This window comes from Emydura macquarii, unplaced genomic scaffold (assembly GCF_026122565.2).
Source record: "Emydura macquarii macquarii isolate MOO-44397 ecotype Brisbane River unplaced genomic scaffold, CSIRO-AGI_Emac_v2 contig_2246, whole genome shotgun sequence".
Classification (NCBI taxonomy): domain Eukaryota; kingdom Metazoa; phylum Chordata; order Testudines; family Chelidae; genus Emydura; species Emydura macquarii.
The window spans coordinates 3,238,427-3,257,613 of NW_027132383.1; the positions used below are offsets into that span (position 1 = coordinate 3,238,427).

Here is a 19,187-nt window from a genome sequence, read left to right on the forward strand (position 1 = left end):
TCCTGGTTCCCCAGCGTTGCAGCGAGCAGAGGGCGGCTGTAGCGGGTCCCGGCTCCCCAGCGTCGCAGCGCCAGGGCGGGCGGCTGTAGCGGGTCCCGGCTCCCCAGCGTCGCAGCCCCAGGGCAGGCGGCTGTAGCGGGTCCCGGCTCCCCGGCGTCTCAGCGAGCAGAGGCGGCTCGGGCCCAGCATGGAGAGGCGCTCGCGGCAGCGGGCAAAGAAGAAGCTGCAGCGCCGGGGGCCGGGCGGCTCGGTGGGGTCCCTGGTGGGGGCGGAGGAGCAGGTGGTGATGCTGTGCGAGGAGATCGCCGACCCCGCCGCCTCGGAGACCCCCAGCGTCAGCGGCTTGCTGTACTCCCTCCACTCCACCCTGCGCCTGCAGGAAGTGTAGGCATCGCCAGCCGGGCACCGCCGCCGCGCAGACGGGCGCTGGGGGAGCGAGGGCAAAGCTGCTCTGGGGGGGCAGGCGGGGCTCGTTCGGCTTGAACTGCCGCCCCCCCCCCCCTCCCCCGGTGCAGAACTGAGTTACGGGTCCCCCCCTTTTACGGTCTCTGAGCAGAGATGGGGGACAGACACCTGGGCCCAGGGCCCCCTGGCAGTCTGGAGCAATGGGGGGGGCATACATGCGCGGGGGGAGCTGGACCTACCCCTAATGCAGGGCCAGGGCGGTCCTGCCATCTCAGGGCGGCGGGGGTCACGTGGCTCCCCCAGACGTGGCCTCGGGTAGATGCTGGCCCCTCCCCGCCGGGCGGTGGCTCCCGGTGCCTGACGCAGGCGTGGGGCCCGGCAGGCTGCCAGCGGGGCGAGGGTTGCTTGTGAAGAGAGGCCCATGGCTGCTGCCCCGCTGCTCTCAGGGGCCCGGTGCCGGCGGCAGGCTGGGCTGGGCGGCACCGTGACTCATGGGCACAGCTGTGGTTCTGCGGCGCTCGCTCCCGGGCCGGGCCAGGCCGTGGGGCTGCACGCTGCTGCAGAGCGTCGGGGCTGGGGGCAGCTGCTGGCTGAGCCGCGGGTTCAGGTTGCCGGCAGACTCAGGCAGACGTGCTGCCCGGGGCACTCCTGCCGCTGTGGTGGAGAGCAGTAATAATGCCCTGTCTGGGGCACACAGCAGCCGGGGGCTGGGCGCTGTCCTGAGGGCCCCAGAACCGGCCCCCTCCCACACGCTGCTCTGCTCTGTCTGACGCAGGCCCATGCTCATCGACATGAACAAGGTGTATCGGCAGAGCAACCTGGAGAACCTGGACCAGGCCTTCACCGTGGCCGAGCGGGACCTGAGCGTGACGCGCCTGCTGGACCCGGAAGGTACGACGTGGGGGAGGGTCCCGGTGCCCCGGGGAGCAGCAGCCCCTCGGCCCGGCAGTGGGTGGGGGCAGCCCCTGCAGGCAGAGACCGCTGGGACAGGGCTCCCCGCACCGCTCACGCTCTGCCCCCCCAGATGTGGACGTGCCGCAGCCGGATGAGAAGTCCATCATCACCTACGTCTCGTCGCTGTACGACGCCATGCCCCGGGTACCCGACGTCTCGCTCGGCATCCAGGCCAATGTGAGTATGGGCTCCGTGTCCTGCGCAGGGGCTCACGGGCTCTGCTTCAGGCCTGGCCTGCCGGGAGAACGGGGTCGTGTGCTGGAGCCGGGAGCCCCCGCTGTTCACGGGCCGGCCTGGGGCGCCAGCCGTCTCCCTCCGGGGCTCCCTGCAGCCTGAGCAGACCTCGGTCCCTCTCCGGGGACAGCAGAGACACCCGGCTCCTTGTAGTAGCCGCTTACCGGAGCGCCTGTGTCTCCCTGCCCTGGCCCTGGCCCCTGACACCTCCTGCCTTGGTCTCCAGCTCCGCCCCGCTGCCTTGCAGAGAGGTGGGGGGCACCCGTGTCACGGAGCCTGCCCCGGCTTGGGAGCCCTTCGGTGGGCCAGACTCCCAGGGGCCTCTTCCTGCTCAGGGTCGGCCACGCAGCCTCAGCGCCTCCAGAGACTGAGCCCCGGGACTCCAGCCTCCTGCTTCCCGCCCTCAGCTCTGCTCTGCCCAGCCCAGCCGGCCGCGAGCGGGCCGCTCTGCCGGCTAACGCCCCGCGCCTGGAGCAGTCCACAGCGGGGTTTGTTAGCCAGCTGCCCGTGGCGCGGCAAGGCAGAGAACGCAGGTTAAAGCCCAGCCCAGCTGGAGTGAGCCTGTGGTTCAGGTTCTGTCTGTCTGTCTGTCTGTCCATCGGACCTTGGTCAGCTCCAGGGTGAGACCCCGACTCCCTCCAGCAGCCAACACTTACCCCCACCCCACACCTCCCAGAGCGGGAGGGGGCTCTTTGCTCAGCCTCCCTCAGAGAGGTGGGGACCCCTTTTCTCCCCACCGCCTTGGGTGCCGACGTCCTCCTGATTGGCTTTGCCCCTCCGTAGGTATGGGGTTGGCTGGGCCCGCCCTCGTCAGACAGCCGGCAACATCCATACCCTGGGGAGAGCAAACGCTCCTCTCCTCCCTTCCCCCAGCTGGGGAACAGTGCAGCACATAAGGGAAACTGAGGCACGCCTGGGGTCATAAAAACAGTACTGAAAACTCCCACGTCATCCCCACTTGCCGTGGGGCTGTCGCTCAGCCACGGAGGTTCCCATTCCTGGGTGTTGAGTCCAGCCTCGTGCTAGCGGCTGCGTGTGTGACTGACGGGGAGAGCAGCAGTTCTTGGCGCCGAGGGGACAGGCACAGAGCCCCTCGATGACATTCGGGGCGCCCCTCGGAGCTCCCGCGCCCGGCACTCGCTGTGCTAGGCCGGGGCTGGGCAGGGAGCGGCCGGTCCATGGCCTGTCTGTGGTCTGTCCCCAGGAGCTGCAGCTGCGCTGGCAGGAGTACCGCGAGGTGGTGACGGTGCTGCTGCAGTGGATCCGCAGCCACACCGTGCTCTTCGAGGAGCGCAAGGTCCCCGCCAGCTACGAGGAGATCGAGGTGAGGCTGCCCGGGGCTGGCTATGGAGGGTGGTTCCCGTGTCCCATGGTCCTTCCGGCCCCGCAGCCGTCTGTCGCCCCGAGCGCCACAGCTCCTTTCGGGGGCCCCGGGTTCAGGTCATGCCCCTTCTCGCTGGTGCCGGAGCAGCCGTGCCCTGGATGTGCAGAGAGCAGGGCAAGCTGCGCCTTGGCATCCTGGTGTGCGCCTCCCGGGGGCTGTGGGAACTGGGGAGGGGGTGTCTGCTGGGGGGGCTGTGTCTGTGCGATCCAGTGGGGGGGGCTGCGCAGTCTGGGGCGGTGTCCGGGGGGGCTGCGGGAGCAGGAGGTGTGCTCAGAGCTGGCGCTGGCGGGGGCCGTGCTCTCAGCCAGGTGCGGCTCCTGTCTCCTCATGTCCCGGCGCAGTGCTGCTGGCAGGGGATGAAAGCCTGGTGCCGAGCTCTGCAGGTGCCTCCCGGGGGGATCTGGCTGTGGGTGCCCGGCTGGGCAGCCTGCCCAGGTGCGGGGGGTGGGGTCCTGAGGAGGGCCCCACCCCCAGCGCAGGAGCCAGCTGGCAGCCCCAGGAAGGGGGGGGCCCACAGAGCTCCCTGGGGAGTTAGCCGGAGCCGCCGGCTCCAACCTGGGTGCTTCCTGCTGGCAGCCGAGGGGGCAGGGTCCGTGGGCCCCCAGGGCCGGAGGGGACCCAGCATCTGGCCCGCGGGAGGCCAGGCCCGTCTCCGCGCTGGGAGCTGGCGTTCAGCTCGTGGCAGCTGCCCTCGCCCGGCGGGGCTGAGCCAGGGGGGCCTGGCCGTGGGCGGGGAGAGCCGGAGGAATGGGGCGGGGCAGGGCAGCGCTGGGGGATGGAGGGGCTCCCTGGGCGGGGGGCGTCTGACTCATTCCTTCCACCCGGGCCCCTCGTGAGTCAACAGCGGTAACTGTAACCGGCCCAGCCCGGCCCGCCTCCTTCCTGTCGGCTGCGGCCACGCCGTGGGGCAGGGCCAGCTCCCGACCCACGGGGCGGGAGTACCCCTGGCTGGTGGGGGCGGGGGCAGGGCCCAGCAGCAGCTGGCCAGGTGTGAGCCCTGCTGAGTGTATCCCGCACCTGGCACAGAGCCCCGGGGCAGCTGGTCCCAGGGGCCCCCTGCTCGCCCCCGTAGTCTGCCCCCACCTGCCTGCTAACCCCTGCCTCCCCCAGCTCCTGTGGCGCCAGTTCCTGAAGTTCAAGGAGATGGAGCTCCCGGCCAAGGAGGCTGACAAGAACCGCTCCAAGGTCATTTACCAGTCGCTGGAGGTGAGCCGGGGCAGCCCTGAGTTCTGCGCACAGGTGCCAGGGCTGAGTGTGCCCCTTGCTAGCAGGCTGGCCGCACCCTGCCGGCCCTGGGCCTGCGCCCGCCTGCCCTGGTAGCAGGTCTGTGAGCGGGGGGCAGGGGGCTGTCCTGTGACTCTGTGTCTCAGGTATGCAGGGCTCTGCTGCTCTGCGCCGAGGCCCAGCAGGCTGCGTGGCACGGGGCCTGCGGCTGGGCACCCCAGCTCCCTGTCGGGCACGACGCCGGCCTGGGACCCAGCCCCAATCCCCTGCAGACCCTCTGCGTGCCCACGGCAAAGCCTGCCCCAGTGGGGCCATTCAGGCCAACCAGCCCCCGTATGAGGAGAGATGGTCCCCACGTGTTCGTGCCCCCCACGCCCGCCCTGCCCCAAGGACCCTCCCAAGACCACATGCAGCATGGTTCCCATGTGCCCCCTTCCCATGGCGCCGTGCCTGCCGAGGCTCTGTTTCCTGGGGGGTTGGCCCCCCCGGCCTGCCTCAGGTGCTCCCCAAAGCTGACAGCTGCAAGTGTCCCGGCGGGGACCCTCCTGGTACGTCTAATGCCCCCTCTCGCCGGTGCAGGGCGCCGTGCAGGCTGGGCAGCTGCAGGTCTCCCCCGGCTACCACCCCCTGGACGTGGAGAAGGAATGGGGCAAGCTGCACGTCGCCATCCTGGAGCGCGAGAAGCTGCTGCGCACCGAGTTTGAGAGGTCTGAGCTCGCGGGGGGCTGGGGGTGGGAGTGGGGAAGGGGGGGCTGGACTGAGGAGAAGAGCCGGGTGAGAGGGGCGGGGGCTGGCACAGGACACCCCCCCGGAGCTGGCACTATCACCTGATGAGTCAGGCCAGGCTTCCGCTGGCAGCCGCTCAGAGGCTCAGAGCCGGGCCCCCCCGGACCCGCCCCGCCCTGTCCTCGCAGCCCTTAATGGGAACCATACGGCCGGTGAGTCACCGCCCGCCCCGTGCCTCCCCTCAGGAAGCGCGGCCCCACCCGGCCGCCGAGCAGAGCCCAGCCCAGTGCGGGCTGGCCACTGGCAGAGCCGCTGGGGCTCCAGGCCTGTCGGCTCCTGCGCCCCGAACGGCCGTGTGCTGCTCGCAGGCTGCCCCAGGGAAGAAAGGGGGGCTGTGCCCTTCCCAGAGACACGGGGCAGAGCAGAGGTGGCGTCCCGGGGGGCTGGGGTGGGGAGGAGCTGCCCTGGCCACCAGTCCGGGTGCAGGGAGCTGGGGTGTGCATGGGGGGCGGGGAAGGGCTGGCTGGGGCAGGGCGGGGGGCTGGAGAGGGTGGGAAAGGGCTGGCTGAGGCAGGGTGGAGGGTTGGGGGAACAGGAAAGGGCTGGCTGGGGCAGGGTGGGGGGTTGGAGGGGGTGGGAAAGGGCTGGCTGAGGCAGGGTGGGGGGTTGGGGGAACGGGAAAGGGCTGGCTGGGTACACAAGGGCAGGGCAGGAGACTGGGGCGTGGTCGCTCACCTTGCGCGCGCCCCCCCCCGCAGGCTGGAGCGGCTCCAGCGCATCGTCAGCAAGCTGCAGATGGAGTCCGGGCTGTGCGAGGAGCAGCTGAACCAGGCTGACACCCAGCTGCAGGCGGTGAGAGCAGCGGGGTGCTGGCCTGAGACCGGGGGGCAGCGAGGGTGGGGCAGTGTGCAGTGGGGGGGGCGTGGGCAGTGCAGGGGCGGGGGGTGCGTGTTACGCCAGGGGCTGTGTCTGGCTGGGGCGGGTCTCAGCCGTCCCGTGTAACCCCCGCCCTCCCCGGCAGGACGTGCGGCTGCTGAACGCGGGGAAGCAGCCGCAGAAGGCAGCCGAGGTCGAGCGGGACCTGGACAAGGCGGACGCCATGATCCGCCTCCTCTTCAACGACGTGCAGGCCCTGAAGGACGGGCGCCACCTGCAAGGCGAGCAGATGTACCGCAGGTAACACCCCACCCCGCCCTGGGGGGCCAGCCAGAACCCCACCCCCTCGGGTCACAGCCCCACAGCCCGCTGCCCTGGCAGGACCCTTCAGTGCGCCGCCCCCTCGGGTCACACACTTGCCGGCCTCCACCCCATGGCTCCATCCCTCCTGGGACCGACCCTCGGGGCCTCCAGCGCCCCTGCTTCACCCCGGGAGCTCCCTGCATCGGACCCCGGGGGAGACTTGTACCCCAAAGGGAGCCCTGCACCCCAGCGTGTTTGAAGTGGAGTGACTCGGCCAGCGGGTAACAGCAGGAGGGTTGTTAAATGTCTGGAACCCGGCGCAGAGAGGCCTTAGCTACCACGGAGAAGGGACAGTTACAGCCACGTCCCTCTGGGTCCGGCCCAGAGCTCCCCGACCCCTCTCTAGTCCCAGTCCAGGAGCCCCCCACATAACAGCCCCATCTGGCCTGCTCCTTAGCCCTTTGTTCTCCAGCTGGTCACACCCGGCTGGTTTCCTGCAGAGGGTTGGCCATCCGTGGTACTAAATGTCGAGGCACTTGGAGTGGCCATGCTCTTTGCTGGGCTCTCCATGGGCATGGGGCGCAGGCCCCAGACAGCCAGGCGTCAGTCACACGTGGGTCTCTGCAGAGTAAACCGCCTTTCCCCCCACCTGGTTACCATGCAGCTCATAGGGGAAACTGAGTCACACTCGGTATTCACACAAAGTCATTAGGCCTGATTCCCACTGTTACAGGGGCCCGGCCCCGGGGCAGGCTGGGGTAGCTACCCCCACAAGTGCCCATGTTGTCTGCACTGCCCCAGTTCGGCAGCATGTGTCCGGGCGCGGCGCGTGTGCCCCCAACAGTGCCCCCCACTCTGTGCCGCAGGGTGTACCGCTTGCACGAGCGCCTGGTCGCCATCCGCACCGAGTACAACCTGCGCCTGAAGTCGGGCGCCCTGCAGATGGCCCAGGTGGCCCTGCCGCTCAGCCAGCGGCCCCGGCAGGAGCTGGACGACGTCACCCTGCGCTACCTGCAGGACCTGCTGGCCTGGGTGGAGGAGAACCAGAGGCGGCTCAGCGGGGCCGAGTGGGGCGTGGACCTGCCCACCGTGGAGTCCCAGCTGGGCAGCCACCGGGGCCTGCACCAGTCCATCGACGAGTTCCGAGCCAAGATCGAGCGGGCCCGAGCCGACGAGGTGAGGGGCGGGGCAGGGCAGGGGTGGGGGAGAGGCGGGAAGTGGCTCTCCCCGTGCTGGGGTCGCCTCCTCCCTGAGCAGGTACCAGCAGCGGCGTTGATGGGTCCCGCACCCGAGGCAGTGCAGCCACCTCTGGAGGGACGCCGGAGCGGCGCAGTTAGCGTTAGGGGTGCAGCGTGAGCCCCCGAGCTGCTCTTTGCCCAGGACGTCGGGGTTCCCCGTCACCTGCGGAGGGGGGGACCTCCTGCTGGGTTCCAGCTCCCCGCAGAGGGGTTAGGGCGAGTGACGCCAGCCAGGTGCCTTGGAGCAGACAAGCTCTCTGCAGCTGGTTACAGGAGAGCCCCCGCCCCGTAGCGCCCCGCTGGGGTCAGCCCTGAGTGTGAGGGCAGAGCGCCCCGTGTGGCCTGGGGCGGGCGGTAGGGTTGTGGTGCAGCGTCCCCGGGGCGGGCAGTGGGCTCCGGGGCCGGGCACTCACTGCTCTCTCCCCACAGGCCCAGCTCTCGCCCGCCCCGCGTAGCGCCTACCGCGACTGCCTGGGCAAGCTGGATCTGCAGTACGCCAAGCTGCTGGTGAGAGGCCGGGCTCGGCGGGGGGGGCGGCAGGGATCCGGGGGGGAGGCTCCGGTGGGAGGGAGTTTGGGGGCTTGAGGGGGCCGTGGGGATGTGGAGGGGAGGGGGGCGCCAGCCTGCCCCCCACCCACGCGCCCTGGCTGTGCTCCCAGAACTCGTCCAAGGCGCGCCTGCGGCACCTGGAAAGCCTGCACGCCTTCGTCAGCGCCGCCACGCGGGAGCTGATGTGGCTGAACGCGAAGGAGGAGGAGGAGGTGAACTACGACTGGAGCGACCGCAACCCCAACATGACGGCCAAGAAGGAGAACTACTCGGTACTGTCCTGCCTGCCCCCCCTGCCCCGCCCCGCCCGGGGCTCGCCCCGCCTGCCTGCAGCCCCATGCAGCCCGTGCTCCCTGGCCATGTGCCCCACACCGCTGCTGGGTCCCTGCTGCCCTGGGCCAGCCAGAGACCGGCCAGCCAGCCCTCGGGGCAGCACAACTGGCTGCTGCGGGTCGGCTTCCCCAGGGAAGGGGCATCCGGGCCCGGAGGCTGCGGGCCGGGCTGGCCTTGGGGGTGCACTCGGCGCCAAGGGAGGCAGGGACACCTTGCCCGGGGGCTGTCGCCTGTCCTCGGGGGCTCTGCACAGGCTAACTGTGAGCATGCCCAGTCACGGGGCTCCCGCCCGCCGGGGCAGACATGGCCCTGGCCCCGTCCATTGTCCTGCCAGGGAGCAAACCCCTCAAATACTCCCTGCACCCCAATTGCCAGCCCCCGCAGCCCTTTGTCCTCAGCCCGAGCCAGAGGGGTCGAGCCCTGGCTGCGTTGCCCCGTACCTCGGGGGCACGCGATCCCAGCTCGCGCCAGGGCGTGCGGCAGCAGCTCCGCGCTCTCACCGGCTGCTCCCTTTCCCTCCACGCGCCAGGGGCTGATGCGGGAGCTGGAGCTGCGGGAGCGGAAGATAAAGGAAATCCAGAGCACTGGGGACAGGCTGCTGCATGAGGAGCACCCGGCCCAGCAGACGGTGGAGGTGAGGCTAGGGCAGGGCCGGTTCTGGCTGGGCGTGGGCAGACGGTGGGCTCTGCCTGGCACCTGCCGCCCCCGGCCGGATTCAGCGGGACTGCGGGGAAGCCACGAAACGTGCAGATGCTGCGTGAGCGGCCCCGGCGCCAGCCCCATCGCTAGCCAGTGGGGACGGCAGTGACGGGGGGGCCGCTGCCAGGGCCACGTGGCAAACGGCTGCCAGGCAGGGGGGAGCCGGCCCAGCCAGCGAGGGTCTTCCCTGCAGCCCAGCCTCCCTCCAGGCCTGGGCCCTGCTGTGCTGTGTGGGGAGAGGCTGGGAGGTGGGTGAACTGGTCCCCTGCTTCCAGAGCCCGGAGATCCCAGCGGAGCACCCAGCTCTGCTGGCGTCTAGGGATCCCGCTGGCGCCCTATCCCAGCCCGGGGCCGACCCCGGGCGCCCGTGGGCGGGTCGGTTCTGGGCTCCAGGCACCCGTGGGCAGGTTGGCTCTGGGTGCCCGTGGGTGGCCGTGGGCAGGTTGGCTCTGGGTGCCCGTGGGTGGCCGTGGGCGGGTGGGCTCTGGGTGCCCGTGGGTGGCCGTGGGCGGCTGGGCTCTGGGTGGCCGTGGGCGGGTTGGCTCTGGGTGCCCGTGGGTGGCCGTGGGGCCCAGCTTTGGAGTGACTCTGGTTCCGTTCCAGGCCTTCCAGGCTGCGCTGCAGACCCAGTGGAGCTGGATGCTCCAGCTGTGCTGCTGCATTGAGGCGCATCTGAAGGAGAACACGGCCTACTTCCAGGTAATGGGGGCGGGGGCGGGCGCCTGGCGGGGGGGGGGGGGGGCAGGGTGCCCCCGTGGCAGAATTGGTGCTGGCTCTGCTCTGGATCGGTTCTCGCGCCATTCCCATCCCCGCGGTGCCCGTCACACATCGAGAAACGGGAGCAGCGTCTGTCCCGGACGTCTGTCCCTGCTCCCCTCCCAGGGCAGGTGTGGGCGGGCTGTTTGGGGCGGGTCCAGCGTGATACGTGCCCTCTGCACCGACGGGGCACGGCCTGGCCCAGCACTCGGCTGGGCGGGAGCTGAGGGGCCATGCCCTGGCCTGGGGCGGGGCAGAGTGGTCCCCTGCATGGGGGCTGGCAGCTGCTGACCCCCCCCCCGCCCCCGCCTTGCAGTTCTTCTCGGAGGTGAAGGAGGCTGAGGAGTTCCTGAGAAAGACACAGGAGAGCATGAAGAGGAAATTCTCGTGCGACCGCACCATCACCGTGACGCGCCTCGAGGACCTGCTGCAGGACGCCCTCGTGAGTGCCCCGCCCCGCCCTGCCCCGCTGCGGGGGGCCCGCGGGACTGCCCCTCCCCATTCCCCCCACACTGCCCCTGCTCTGCAGCAGTCTCCAGGGGGAGCCCTTCAGCTGCCAGACCCCGAGTGTCTCCCTGCTCCCCGGGCGCCATGTGGCCTGAAGCCCGGCCCCTGCCTGCCCCGGGAGCTCCACAGACGGACCCGATGGAGACGTGTCCACTGCTCGGGCCTCATGCAGCCCCTCGCGCAGCGCTGCTTGGCCACAGCACAGGACGGCACGAGGGGGCTAGAGAACGGCCCGGCCCGGCCCGGCCCCGTTGTTCAGGCTCTGCCTGGCCGCCTGTGTCAGGCCATGTCTGTGCGGCAGAGCGATCCCGGCCCGTGTGCGCCACGCTCCGTCCCAGCGGGCACGTCCCCCCCGGAGCGCAGCCTCCACTGCTCTGTGGGGGTGTCGGGGGGGTCCCGGCAGCCAGGAGCCCTCGACGGAAGCAGGCAGCGTCTCTGCGGACGCGGCGCCGACCTCGCCACAGCTGTGACTGGAGAGGTGCTGACGCCAGGGCGAGCCCGTGGAGGGGACGACCCGAGGCAGCCCCGGGCCTTCGGCTCTGCCCCCAGCATCCGGCTCCCGCCTCCCAGGCCTGTGTTCTCCAGCTCAGCCTCCTTGTGCAGAGGTGGGGAAACCCCCCGCCCCCGCCCGGCAGCCAGCCTGGACGTGCCGGTGTCTGTGTTGAGGTGCCGCCCCCGCCTCTGTCTCAGGCGGGGCTAGCCCAGGGGCTAGGCCGACAGACGCCGCTTGGCTTCGGGGCAGGGCTCCTGGCTCTCGGAGCCGTCCCGCCCTGCTGCTGGATCCCAGCGCCCCCGGACACACGCAGCCACCTGTGCGCACACCAGCGATGCCTGTGTACAGACGTGATTCTGTAGTGTAGACGTGGCCTGAGCCCACCCAGAGGCAAACAGCCTTTTCTGCCCAGGGGAAACTGAGGCACACAGAGACCTCCTAAAAATCACAGGAAGTTCCCACTTCACCCCCACCCCCACTGCAGGACGCCCTTCAGGGAGTGCCCCTCCCCCAGCATCCTGCCCACCGCTGTGGGGTTCCCCTCTCCCCAACTACGGCAGGATGTCAGGTGGGGCCTGCGCCCTCTCTTCCCTGCCCCTCCCTGCCTGAGTCAGGCCCGGCTCCATCCAGCCTGCGCCTGGTCTGGGACCCTTCCCACGCGCCACGGCCAGGCTCCTGCCTCCCTCTTACTTCGCCCTCGAATTCGAGAGCCCAAGGGAGCGCCCCCCTCGGTCACCCTATGCACCCCCCTCCCCTCGGTCACCTCCATCGCTCACCCCGCCCGGCCCCCCTCGGTCACCATCACTCACCCCGCGCGCCCCCCGTCGGTCAGCCTGCCTCCATCGTCCCCGTGCTCCCGCAGGAGGAGAAGGAGCAGATCGCGGAGTACAAAGGGCACCTGACGGGGCTGGCCAAGCGAGCCAAGGCCATCGTGCAGCTCCGGCCGCGTCACCCGGCCGCCCCGCTCAAGGGCAAGCTGCCCGTCCAGGCCGTCTGCGACTACAAGCAAATGGAGGTGAGCGGGGCCAGGGGCGGCTGGGGGGCACGGCCCGGGGGTGGCTGCAGGGCCGTGCTCAGGCTGGCTGGGGGCGCCGCGCTGCGTCTGCAGCCGGGTGCTGACGCGCCGACGCCCCCCAGATCACGGTGCACAAGGGAGACGAGTGTGTCCTGCTGAGCAACGCCCAGCCCTACAAGTGGAAGGTGCTGAACATCTCGGGGAGCGAGGCCATCCTGCCGTCCGTCTGCTTCCTCGTGCCCCCGCCCAACAAGGAGGCGCTGGACGCCGTCAGCAGGTGCGAGCCACGGGGCCCGGGCCCGAGCCCACGGTGCCCATCCCCCGGCCATCTGGGCCCCTCCCCACTGGTGCCTGGGCCCCTCCTCCACTCCTCTCCCCCTCCGACTGGGCCCATCTGCTCCAGGGTCCCTCTGCTCCCCTGCTTCCTGCCCAGGCCCCTCTGCTGCCCCGTCCCTTGCCTCCCTCTGTCTGGGCCCCTCTGCTGCCCCGGGCGTCTCCTCTCCCCTGCCTGGGGCAGTGCATGCCGGGGGCTCTGTCTCCACCCCCAGTGCCCGTGCACAGGCCGTGGCCTTCCCCCCCTGCTCCCTCCAGGGCAGGATGATGCTCCTTGGGGGCCCCCTCCCCTCCCAGCCTCGTGGGGCTGGGCCCCGAGTGCCCCTTCCTGCACCGTGCAGGGGGAGCAGAGCCCTGCCCTCCGACCCGCCGTGCCAGCCAGGCTCAGGTGTTCTCGCTCTCCGCAGGCTGGACGTCAACCACCAGCACCTGCTGACGCTGTGGCACCAGCTGCACGTGGATATGAAGAGTCTCCTGTCGTGGCAGTACCTGATCCGGGACATCCAGCAGATCCAGTCCTGGTCCCTGCTCATGGTGAGTGGCGGCCCTCGCCCTGCTCCGGGACCCGGGCGGGGGGCTGGAGGAGCTGGGACGCTGAGGCTCACCCTCAAGGAAACTCCCAGGCAGAGCAAGCCCCGTGGCAGGGGAAGGGTCCCCTGGCTCCCCAAAACCCCCCTGGTGGGGCTCCGTCGCCGGGGTGGTGGGAACGGGGCGTCACCCACGGCTGGCCTGGGGCCTTCTCTCCCCGGCCGTGCTGCGCGTGGGGCCCGTGTGCCGGGGCAGCGCCTGTCTGAGGCTGTGTCCCTGGCCCCCAGTTCCGGACGCTGCCGCCGGAGGAACACCGGCAGGCGCTGCGCAGCCTGGAGACCCATTTCCAGGAGTTCGTGCGCGACAGCCAGGACTCGCAGAGCTTCCTGCCGGACGAGCGGCTGCAGATGGAGCAGGAGTACCGGGCCTGCACCCAGAAATACGAGCACCTGCTGCACAGCCTGGAAAAAGGTAACCGCCCCCGGGGACCCCGCCCAGGGAAAAGCCGTCCCTCCTCCCGCCCCCCGGCCGGATCAGTGCGCACCCGTCACTTGCACACGTTGGGGACCACGCTGGCACCTGCCATAGGGCTGTGGCCATCCCCCGCCCTCCCCAGGCTGTGCAGAACTTCCCACAGCCCCGTCTCCCAGCCCCCCACGGGCCGTGCCCGTGAGCCCCGTGCCCAGATCCCTCCTGGCCGGAGCGGCCGCGCCCTGACGACGAGCCGCTGACCCTGGCGCCTGGCTGCCCGCAGGGGAGCAGGACGAGTCCATGTGCAGGAGCTACATCTCCCAGCTGAAGGACATCCGGCTGCAGCTGGAGGGCTGCGAATCCCGCACCGTGCACAAGATCCGGGCGCCCCTCGACAAGGACCCAGCCAGGGAGTGCGCCCAGCGCATCAGCGAGCAGCAGGTACGCCCTCCCGGGTCCTGTCCAGCCAGTCAGCTCTCGGCTCAGACGGCAGCACCAGCTACCCAGGAGACGCCCCCTCCCCTGCTGGCCTTCAGTCCAGAAGAAGCCATCCCGCAGCCCCCAGTAGGACCAGAGCACCCCCTCCCAGTGTGACCCCAGAAGGGATCCCCCTCTGCATCCTGCTTTAGGCCCACGGGCTTGACTGGGCTCAGTCCCTCCGCTGGGTTCATCTACACGCGAACTGCTGCCCTGGCGCAGCTGCCCGCTCTGCGCTTCAGCGGGGCCACGAGCGACGCCGGCTGGCGGGGCTGTCCGGTGGGCACAGTGACCCAGCCCGCAGAGGGCAGGCGCGAGGGCATTGTCCTGGTGCTTGGACTTCCATTGTCTTCGTGGGTTCTGCACTGGTACCTTTCCAGGGACCCCTGAGCCCAGCCAGGCCAGTGGCTGAGCCTGCCCCGAGCAAACAGCCCTTTCCACTCCTAGGGAACAGTGCAGCGTGCGGGGAAACTGAGGCACACACAGGCTTCATCCCAACATTACAAACAATTCCCACGTGATGACAGGCCCCCTGCGATAGCGAGATGCTCTCCTGTGTCCCTGCAGCAGGCACCGGGGCACGGCGCGGCGCAGCGCAGCGCAGCACACAGGGCATGGCCTCTGGGACGCAGGTCTGCACCAGGACTGGCCTGGTCTGGGGAGGGCTTGGGAAATCCCAACTGGTGCCAGGCCACGCAGCCGCCTGGGGCTTCCCTGGCCTCCAGCCAGTCGCCCGAGTAATACTCCCCACCCCGTCTCTGCAGCAAATCCACCTGGAGCTGGAGGGCATCCAGAGAAACCTGGAGAAGGTGAGCGAGAAGACGGAGAAGGTGCTGGCCCAGCCGGAGCACTCGAGCTCGGCCCCTGTCCTGCGCTCAGAGCTGGAGATCACCCTCCGGAAGATGGACCAGGTGCACAGCCTCTCCGCCATCTACCTGGAGAAGTGAGTGCCCAGAGGGACCTGTGAACTGCCTGGCACCCTGGCCTGGCAATAGAGCCGTGTCCGGTCTGGGGCAGGGTCGAAGGGTCCGAGATTGCACGCTTTACCTGCGGGCTGAGCTCACTGCACGCCCCAGGGGCTCCTTCCAGCCCCCCATCTCCCACCAGCTCCCTGAGTATCCTCCCCCCCAGCCCCATCTCCCCCTCCCCCATCCCGCTTGCCTCCAGTCTCCCCCATGTGAGGGGCTTCCTGTACGCCCCTCTCCCCCATCATTCGCATGCCCTTGCTTTGTGTCTGGGGACGTCGCTGCGGGTGCCGGGCGCCGACGGTTACTTGGGCGAGGACTGTCAGGTGCTCCAGGGGAGCGGAGCTGAGCCGGTGAATGGACAGCACCGCGGCAGCCCGTCCTGGAGACGCTCGGACACTCCCGTGCTGGGCCTGGGCTCGTGGCTGTCCTAGAGCCGCTCTGTGCACCCTGGGCTGGTCCCCCCGGCTCAGACAGGGCCCAGCGGGATCGAGGGGGGCCAGAGAGACCCTGGCTGGGAGAGTCAGGGCCGTGCGGTTCGGAGGGAGGATGCAGAATAACAACTGGGAGGAGGAGAGGAGCAGTTGCTGGGGTTTGCCGTCTGGTCTGTGGGGCTGGGCGGGGGTGGGGACGGGGGTTGGGGATTTTCCCCAGGGACCGTGGGCACATTGAAACCCTGTCCTGGGGAAGTGTTTTCTCTCTCGATTGGCCTGGAGATCTCCTAGCTCAGCACATTCAGAGAAGGAGAATGAGACCGTTTGGGTTTAAACTGTGACCCGTCCCGTGCCCAGGGCAGCCACCTGAGAATGCCAAGGGCAGGGCAGGCTGCAAAAGGGGAGCAGATTCTCCCAGCGCTGGTGGGTGACACTGAAGCCCGGCTTCCCAACCAGCCACAAACTGCTTCTGATTCCCCCACACTGGTTATCAAGAAGCCAGTCCACAAATGCCCACAGCCCCCTTCACTGCATTTCAGCTCCAGGCTCCCAAGTCAGCACTAGGTCCAGTAAAGAGACCAGTTATTTAAACTCTCTGCTCTTTGCTGAAAAGGTTCCCTCTGACCCCAAGGGGTCAGCCACAGCACCAGATCAATATAAGTTTAGACCTTACCTAAAATACCACGCTGGCAGCCAATGCTTCAGTAACTAGAACTAAAGGTTTATTGTAAAAAGAAAGAAATAAACCATGAAAGAAATGTTAAAGGGTTAGAGCAAATCAGATACATACAGATGATTAAAAGTCCATGTACAGCAGGTTTCTGGAAGAAATGTGGAGTTGCAGGCTTGTATAGAATACAATAGAATACTGGTGCACATCCAGTACCTGGATGGGTCTAAGTCCTTCGGTTTAGTTGCACAATGAATTGATCCAGAGATAGGTGTGTGTCTGCAGCTGGACAGGAACATAGACAAAATGGTTTCTGTGGTTTGATCTTATAAACCCTCTGTCCTGGGCCATGCAGCCTGGGGAAAGTCACAAGAAATAAAATGGAGTCCAGAGTCACAGGGCCAATCCTGGTGACTCTTCAGGTGTGCCTTTAGTTTCTTCCTGGGCCCCAGCCAGCCCAAACTGACATACAGAAATATCAGTACATCCATAACTTCCATTGTACATGTAACACATGAACACGAGTATATTTGTCTTACTCAGCACGATACGTCCCTGCTAACGGTACCTGCCATGACGTATCTCACACGCATTATCACGATTATGCCATACTGATGTCACACAATGGCTAACTGCCCCCCCACTCAAGCCAGCCCGCGTGACACAAACCCCCCCTCCTCCAGGGCAGGGTCCAGCCCCAGGATGGCCGGGATGAGGACGGGGCACCCTCGGGGCACGTCAGCCCCTCGCCGCCTGCAGCAGGCCCCTCTGCCAGTGGCAGGGACAGGGCTGGAGGGACCCTGGTTCCAGCAGGCGTGTCCAAGGCAGCGCGGTGCCCTCTCCTCTCCTCTCCTGCCCCAGGGGCTGAGCGGGGGCACAGGGAGAGAAAGTGCCTGTGGGGTCGCCCTGCTTCCCCTCCCGGGTCTCTCCCATTTCCTGCCTTGTGAGCTGCTCTGCTCCCCCTAGGCTGAAGACCATCAACCTGGTGATCCGCAGCACGCAGGGGGCGGAGGAGCTGGTGCAGGGCTACGAGCAGCAGCTGAAGGACGTGCAGGCCGTGCCCTCCGACCTCAAGGAGCTGGAGGCTAACAAGGCAGAGCTGAAGGTAACGGCTGGCGAGGCCCCAGCTTGTCCTGACAGGATCGGTTCCTAGCGCGTGTGCGTTCCCCGCTGCCCAGGTCGGCCTCCTGCCACGGCTGGAACTTCCTCGCATTGCATAGACAAGGGAGCAGAGGGGGCCCTGCCCTGCCCCAGAGCACCCACATGGGAGGGGAGGGGAGCTCTGCAGCAGCTGGCCAGGGGGGTTTTAAGGCCCTGGCTGGGATGGTTTTGTGGGGGATGGACTAGATGACCTCCGAGGTCCCTTCCAGCTCTAATCTCCTCTGATGACCCAGGTCCCGCGACGCGATGGAGGGTGGTACTCGCCCTTGCTGGGCCTCCACCGCTTCGCCAGACCTGAGGCCAGCACGTGCGGCGGGGAGGGCGAGTGGGAGGGCAGAGCTGTTCTGGGGGCAGGGACCCAGAGGCGCCCGTCTGACCTGGGCCCTTGTGTACCACAGAGGCTCCGTGGGCAGGTGGAAGGGCACCAGCCCCTCTTCAGCACCCTGGAGTCAGACCTGAACAAGGCCAAGGACGTCAACGAGCGGATGATGAGGGGCCACAGTGAACGGGACGTGGACCTGGACCGATACCGGGAGCGGATCCAGCAGCTCCTGGAGCGCTGGCAGGCCATCCTGACCCAGATCGACCTGCGCCAGCGCGAGCTGGACCAGCTGGGCCGCCAGCAGCGCTACTACTGTGAGAGCTACGAGTGGCTCATCCAGTGGATCCAAGACGCCCGGCAAAGGCAGGAAAAGATCCAGTCGGTGCCCATCACAGACAGCAAGACTGTCCGGGAGCAGCTCCTGCAGGAGAAGGTAGCGCCTCTGATCGGGCAGCCGCGGGGCGGCCACTCGAGGGACGGCTGCGGAGGGGGCAGGGGAGCTGGTGGGGTTTGCAGTCCCGGTGCCGTGACAGCTGACGGTTCCCCTGGCTGCTTGTCTCTCTGCCTCCCTGCGGTCTGCTGTAGCCCGTCCGCCTGGGCGGCTTTCTTCCCTGGGGCCTGGATCGGAGGTTGAGGCAGACTCCGGAGCAGTGGCTGTTCGTTCATGACTGTCTCTTTTCCCAGAAACTCCTGGAGGAGTGCGACCGGAACCGGGAGAAGGTGGACGAGTGCCAGAGATATGCCAAGCAGTACATCGATGCCATCAAGGTGCGGCCTGCAGCTCTCCCAAGTCCCATGCCCGGAGGCTGGCCTTCCCTAGCTCTGCGGGAGAGCCGCTGGCACAGGAGGCCTGGGCTGGGTTGGGGTTTAGCAGCCAGCCCAGTGGCTGGCAGGAGGGAGGCAAGCTGGCCTGGTCGGAGTTCACCTGCCATAGGGCGTGTCCTTGTGTGACCCAGGAGATGTGGTTTATCTCTGCGGGGTGCAGACTGGGGTCACGTGGAGCCTGTGGAGAGGGTCTCCGGCTCCGGGGTCTCCGCCAGTCTCTGTGACAAGGGCTCTTCCCCCCAGGATTACGAGCTGCAGTTGGTGACGTACAAGGCCCAGGTGGAACCCGTGGCTTCTCCAGCCAAGAAACCCAAAGTGCAGTCTGCATCTGACAGCGTGATCCAGGAGGTGAGAGGGGCACCCAGACGCCTGTCGGGGTTGGGGCAGGCGGGGAGCTCCTGTTGGAGCAGCAGGGGCTGGTGCAGAGCCGGCTGCCGGCTGCCGGGTCTGTGCTGCCGTGGCAGCCTGGAGGAGCTGCCTTGGGACCTGAGCTGAAGGCTCAGCTGAGCTCTGCGTCAGGGTCTGCGGACTGGCAGGGACTGTGCACGGACGGGCCAGGCCTTGGTCAGTCCCGGGTGCGGGGCAGCCGAGGAGCCCGCGGGAGGGGGGCTGCGCCGTGGACGCGTCTGCCGTCCCACCTTGGATGCGCCCGCTGATCTGTGTTTCCTGGCTGCAGTACGTGGACCTGCGGACGCAGTACAGCGAGCTGACCACTCTCACCAGCCAGTACATCAAGTTCATCAGCGAGACCCTCCGGCGGCTGGAGGAGGAGGAGGTACGAGGGCAGCCCGGGCTCTGGCATGCATCGAGCTGCATTGGTCTCCCTTCCATAACAGCCAGGAACATGGCCCATGTTCGCTCTCCGCCCTGCACCACTAACACCGGGCCCAGGCCTCTCACCTCGCTGCTGATCTGGCTGCTGGCTCGGGGCAAAGCAAATTCAGACTCACCTAGGGACAGCAGGGCCCAGCCGGCTTTGCTGCATCAGCCCTGCTCCCGGGTGCTGGCCGGGGCGGCCAGGCCCTGCTCTGACCGGGCAGGAGGGCACTTCCCAGATACACTTAGTACAGTCCGCGTCTGCGTCAGCACGGCGCTCCGCTCGGGCCACGCCCATCCTGCCGCGGGATCTTGACTCCTCCTTATTCTCTGCTGTAACCTCTAATTCTTGATTTCTGTCCTTGGACGAGGAGCCGCTTTGCCAGTGCTTTGTCTTGGGGGATGTTTGTGTTGGTTGGGATCTAAAGGAGGGTAAAAAACCAGGATGACTCTGGCATTTCTGCACCAGGTACTCCCCTCTGCGCACGC

General features: G+C 68.2%; 1 protein-coding gene across 1 annotated transcript in view; it reads left to right on the forward strand.

The window, feature by feature from the left end:
* Window positions 1-19,187, forward strand: part of PLEC (plectin) — a 147,577-nt gene that overhangs the window by 31,618 nt on the left and 96,772 nt on the right. The window contains exons 7-30 of the mRNA XM_067560057.1: window positions 1,181-1,296; window positions 1,430-1,536; window positions 2,798-2,917; window positions 4,088-4,183; window positions 4,781-4,908; window positions 5,686-5,779; window positions 5,949-6,103; window positions 6,973-7,282; window positions 7,774-7,851; window positions 8,004-8,165; window positions 8,756-8,860; window positions 9,529-9,624; window positions 9,998-10,123; window positions 11,544-11,696; window positions 11,819-11,973; window positions 12,437-12,563; window positions 12,845-13,028; window positions 13,312-13,469; window positions 14,270-14,448; window positions 16,541-16,679; window positions 17,134-17,490; window positions 17,742-17,825; window positions 18,126-18,230; window positions 18,559-18,657. Coding sequence (XP_067416158.1) covers window positions 1,181-1,296; window positions 1,430-1,536; window positions 2,798-2,917; window positions 4,088-4,183; window positions 4,781-4,908; window positions 5,686-5,779; window positions 5,949-6,103; window positions 6,973-7,282; window positions 7,774-7,851; window positions 8,004-8,165; window positions 8,756-8,860; window positions 9,529-9,624; window positions 9,998-10,123; window positions 11,544-11,696; window positions 11,819-11,973; window positions 12,437-12,563; window positions 12,845-13,028; window positions 13,312-13,469; window positions 14,270-14,448; window positions 16,541-16,679; window positions 17,134-17,490; window positions 17,742-17,825; window positions 18,126-18,230; window positions 18,559-18,657 — 3,433 coding nt within the window. The remainder of the gene's footprint in view (window positions 1-1,180; window positions 1,297-1,429; window positions 1,537-2,797; window positions 2,918-4,087; window positions 4,184-4,780; window positions 4,909-5,685; window positions 5,780-5,948; window positions 6,104-6,972; window positions 7,283-7,773; window positions 7,852-8,003; window positions 8,166-8,755; window positions 8,861-9,528; window positions 9,625-9,997; window positions 10,124-11,543; window positions 11,697-11,818; window positions 11,974-12,436; window positions 12,564-12,844; window positions 13,029-13,311; window positions 13,470-14,269; window positions 14,449-16,540; window positions 16,680-17,133; window positions 17,491-17,741; window positions 17,826-18,125; window positions 18,231-18,558; window positions 18,658-19,187) is intronic.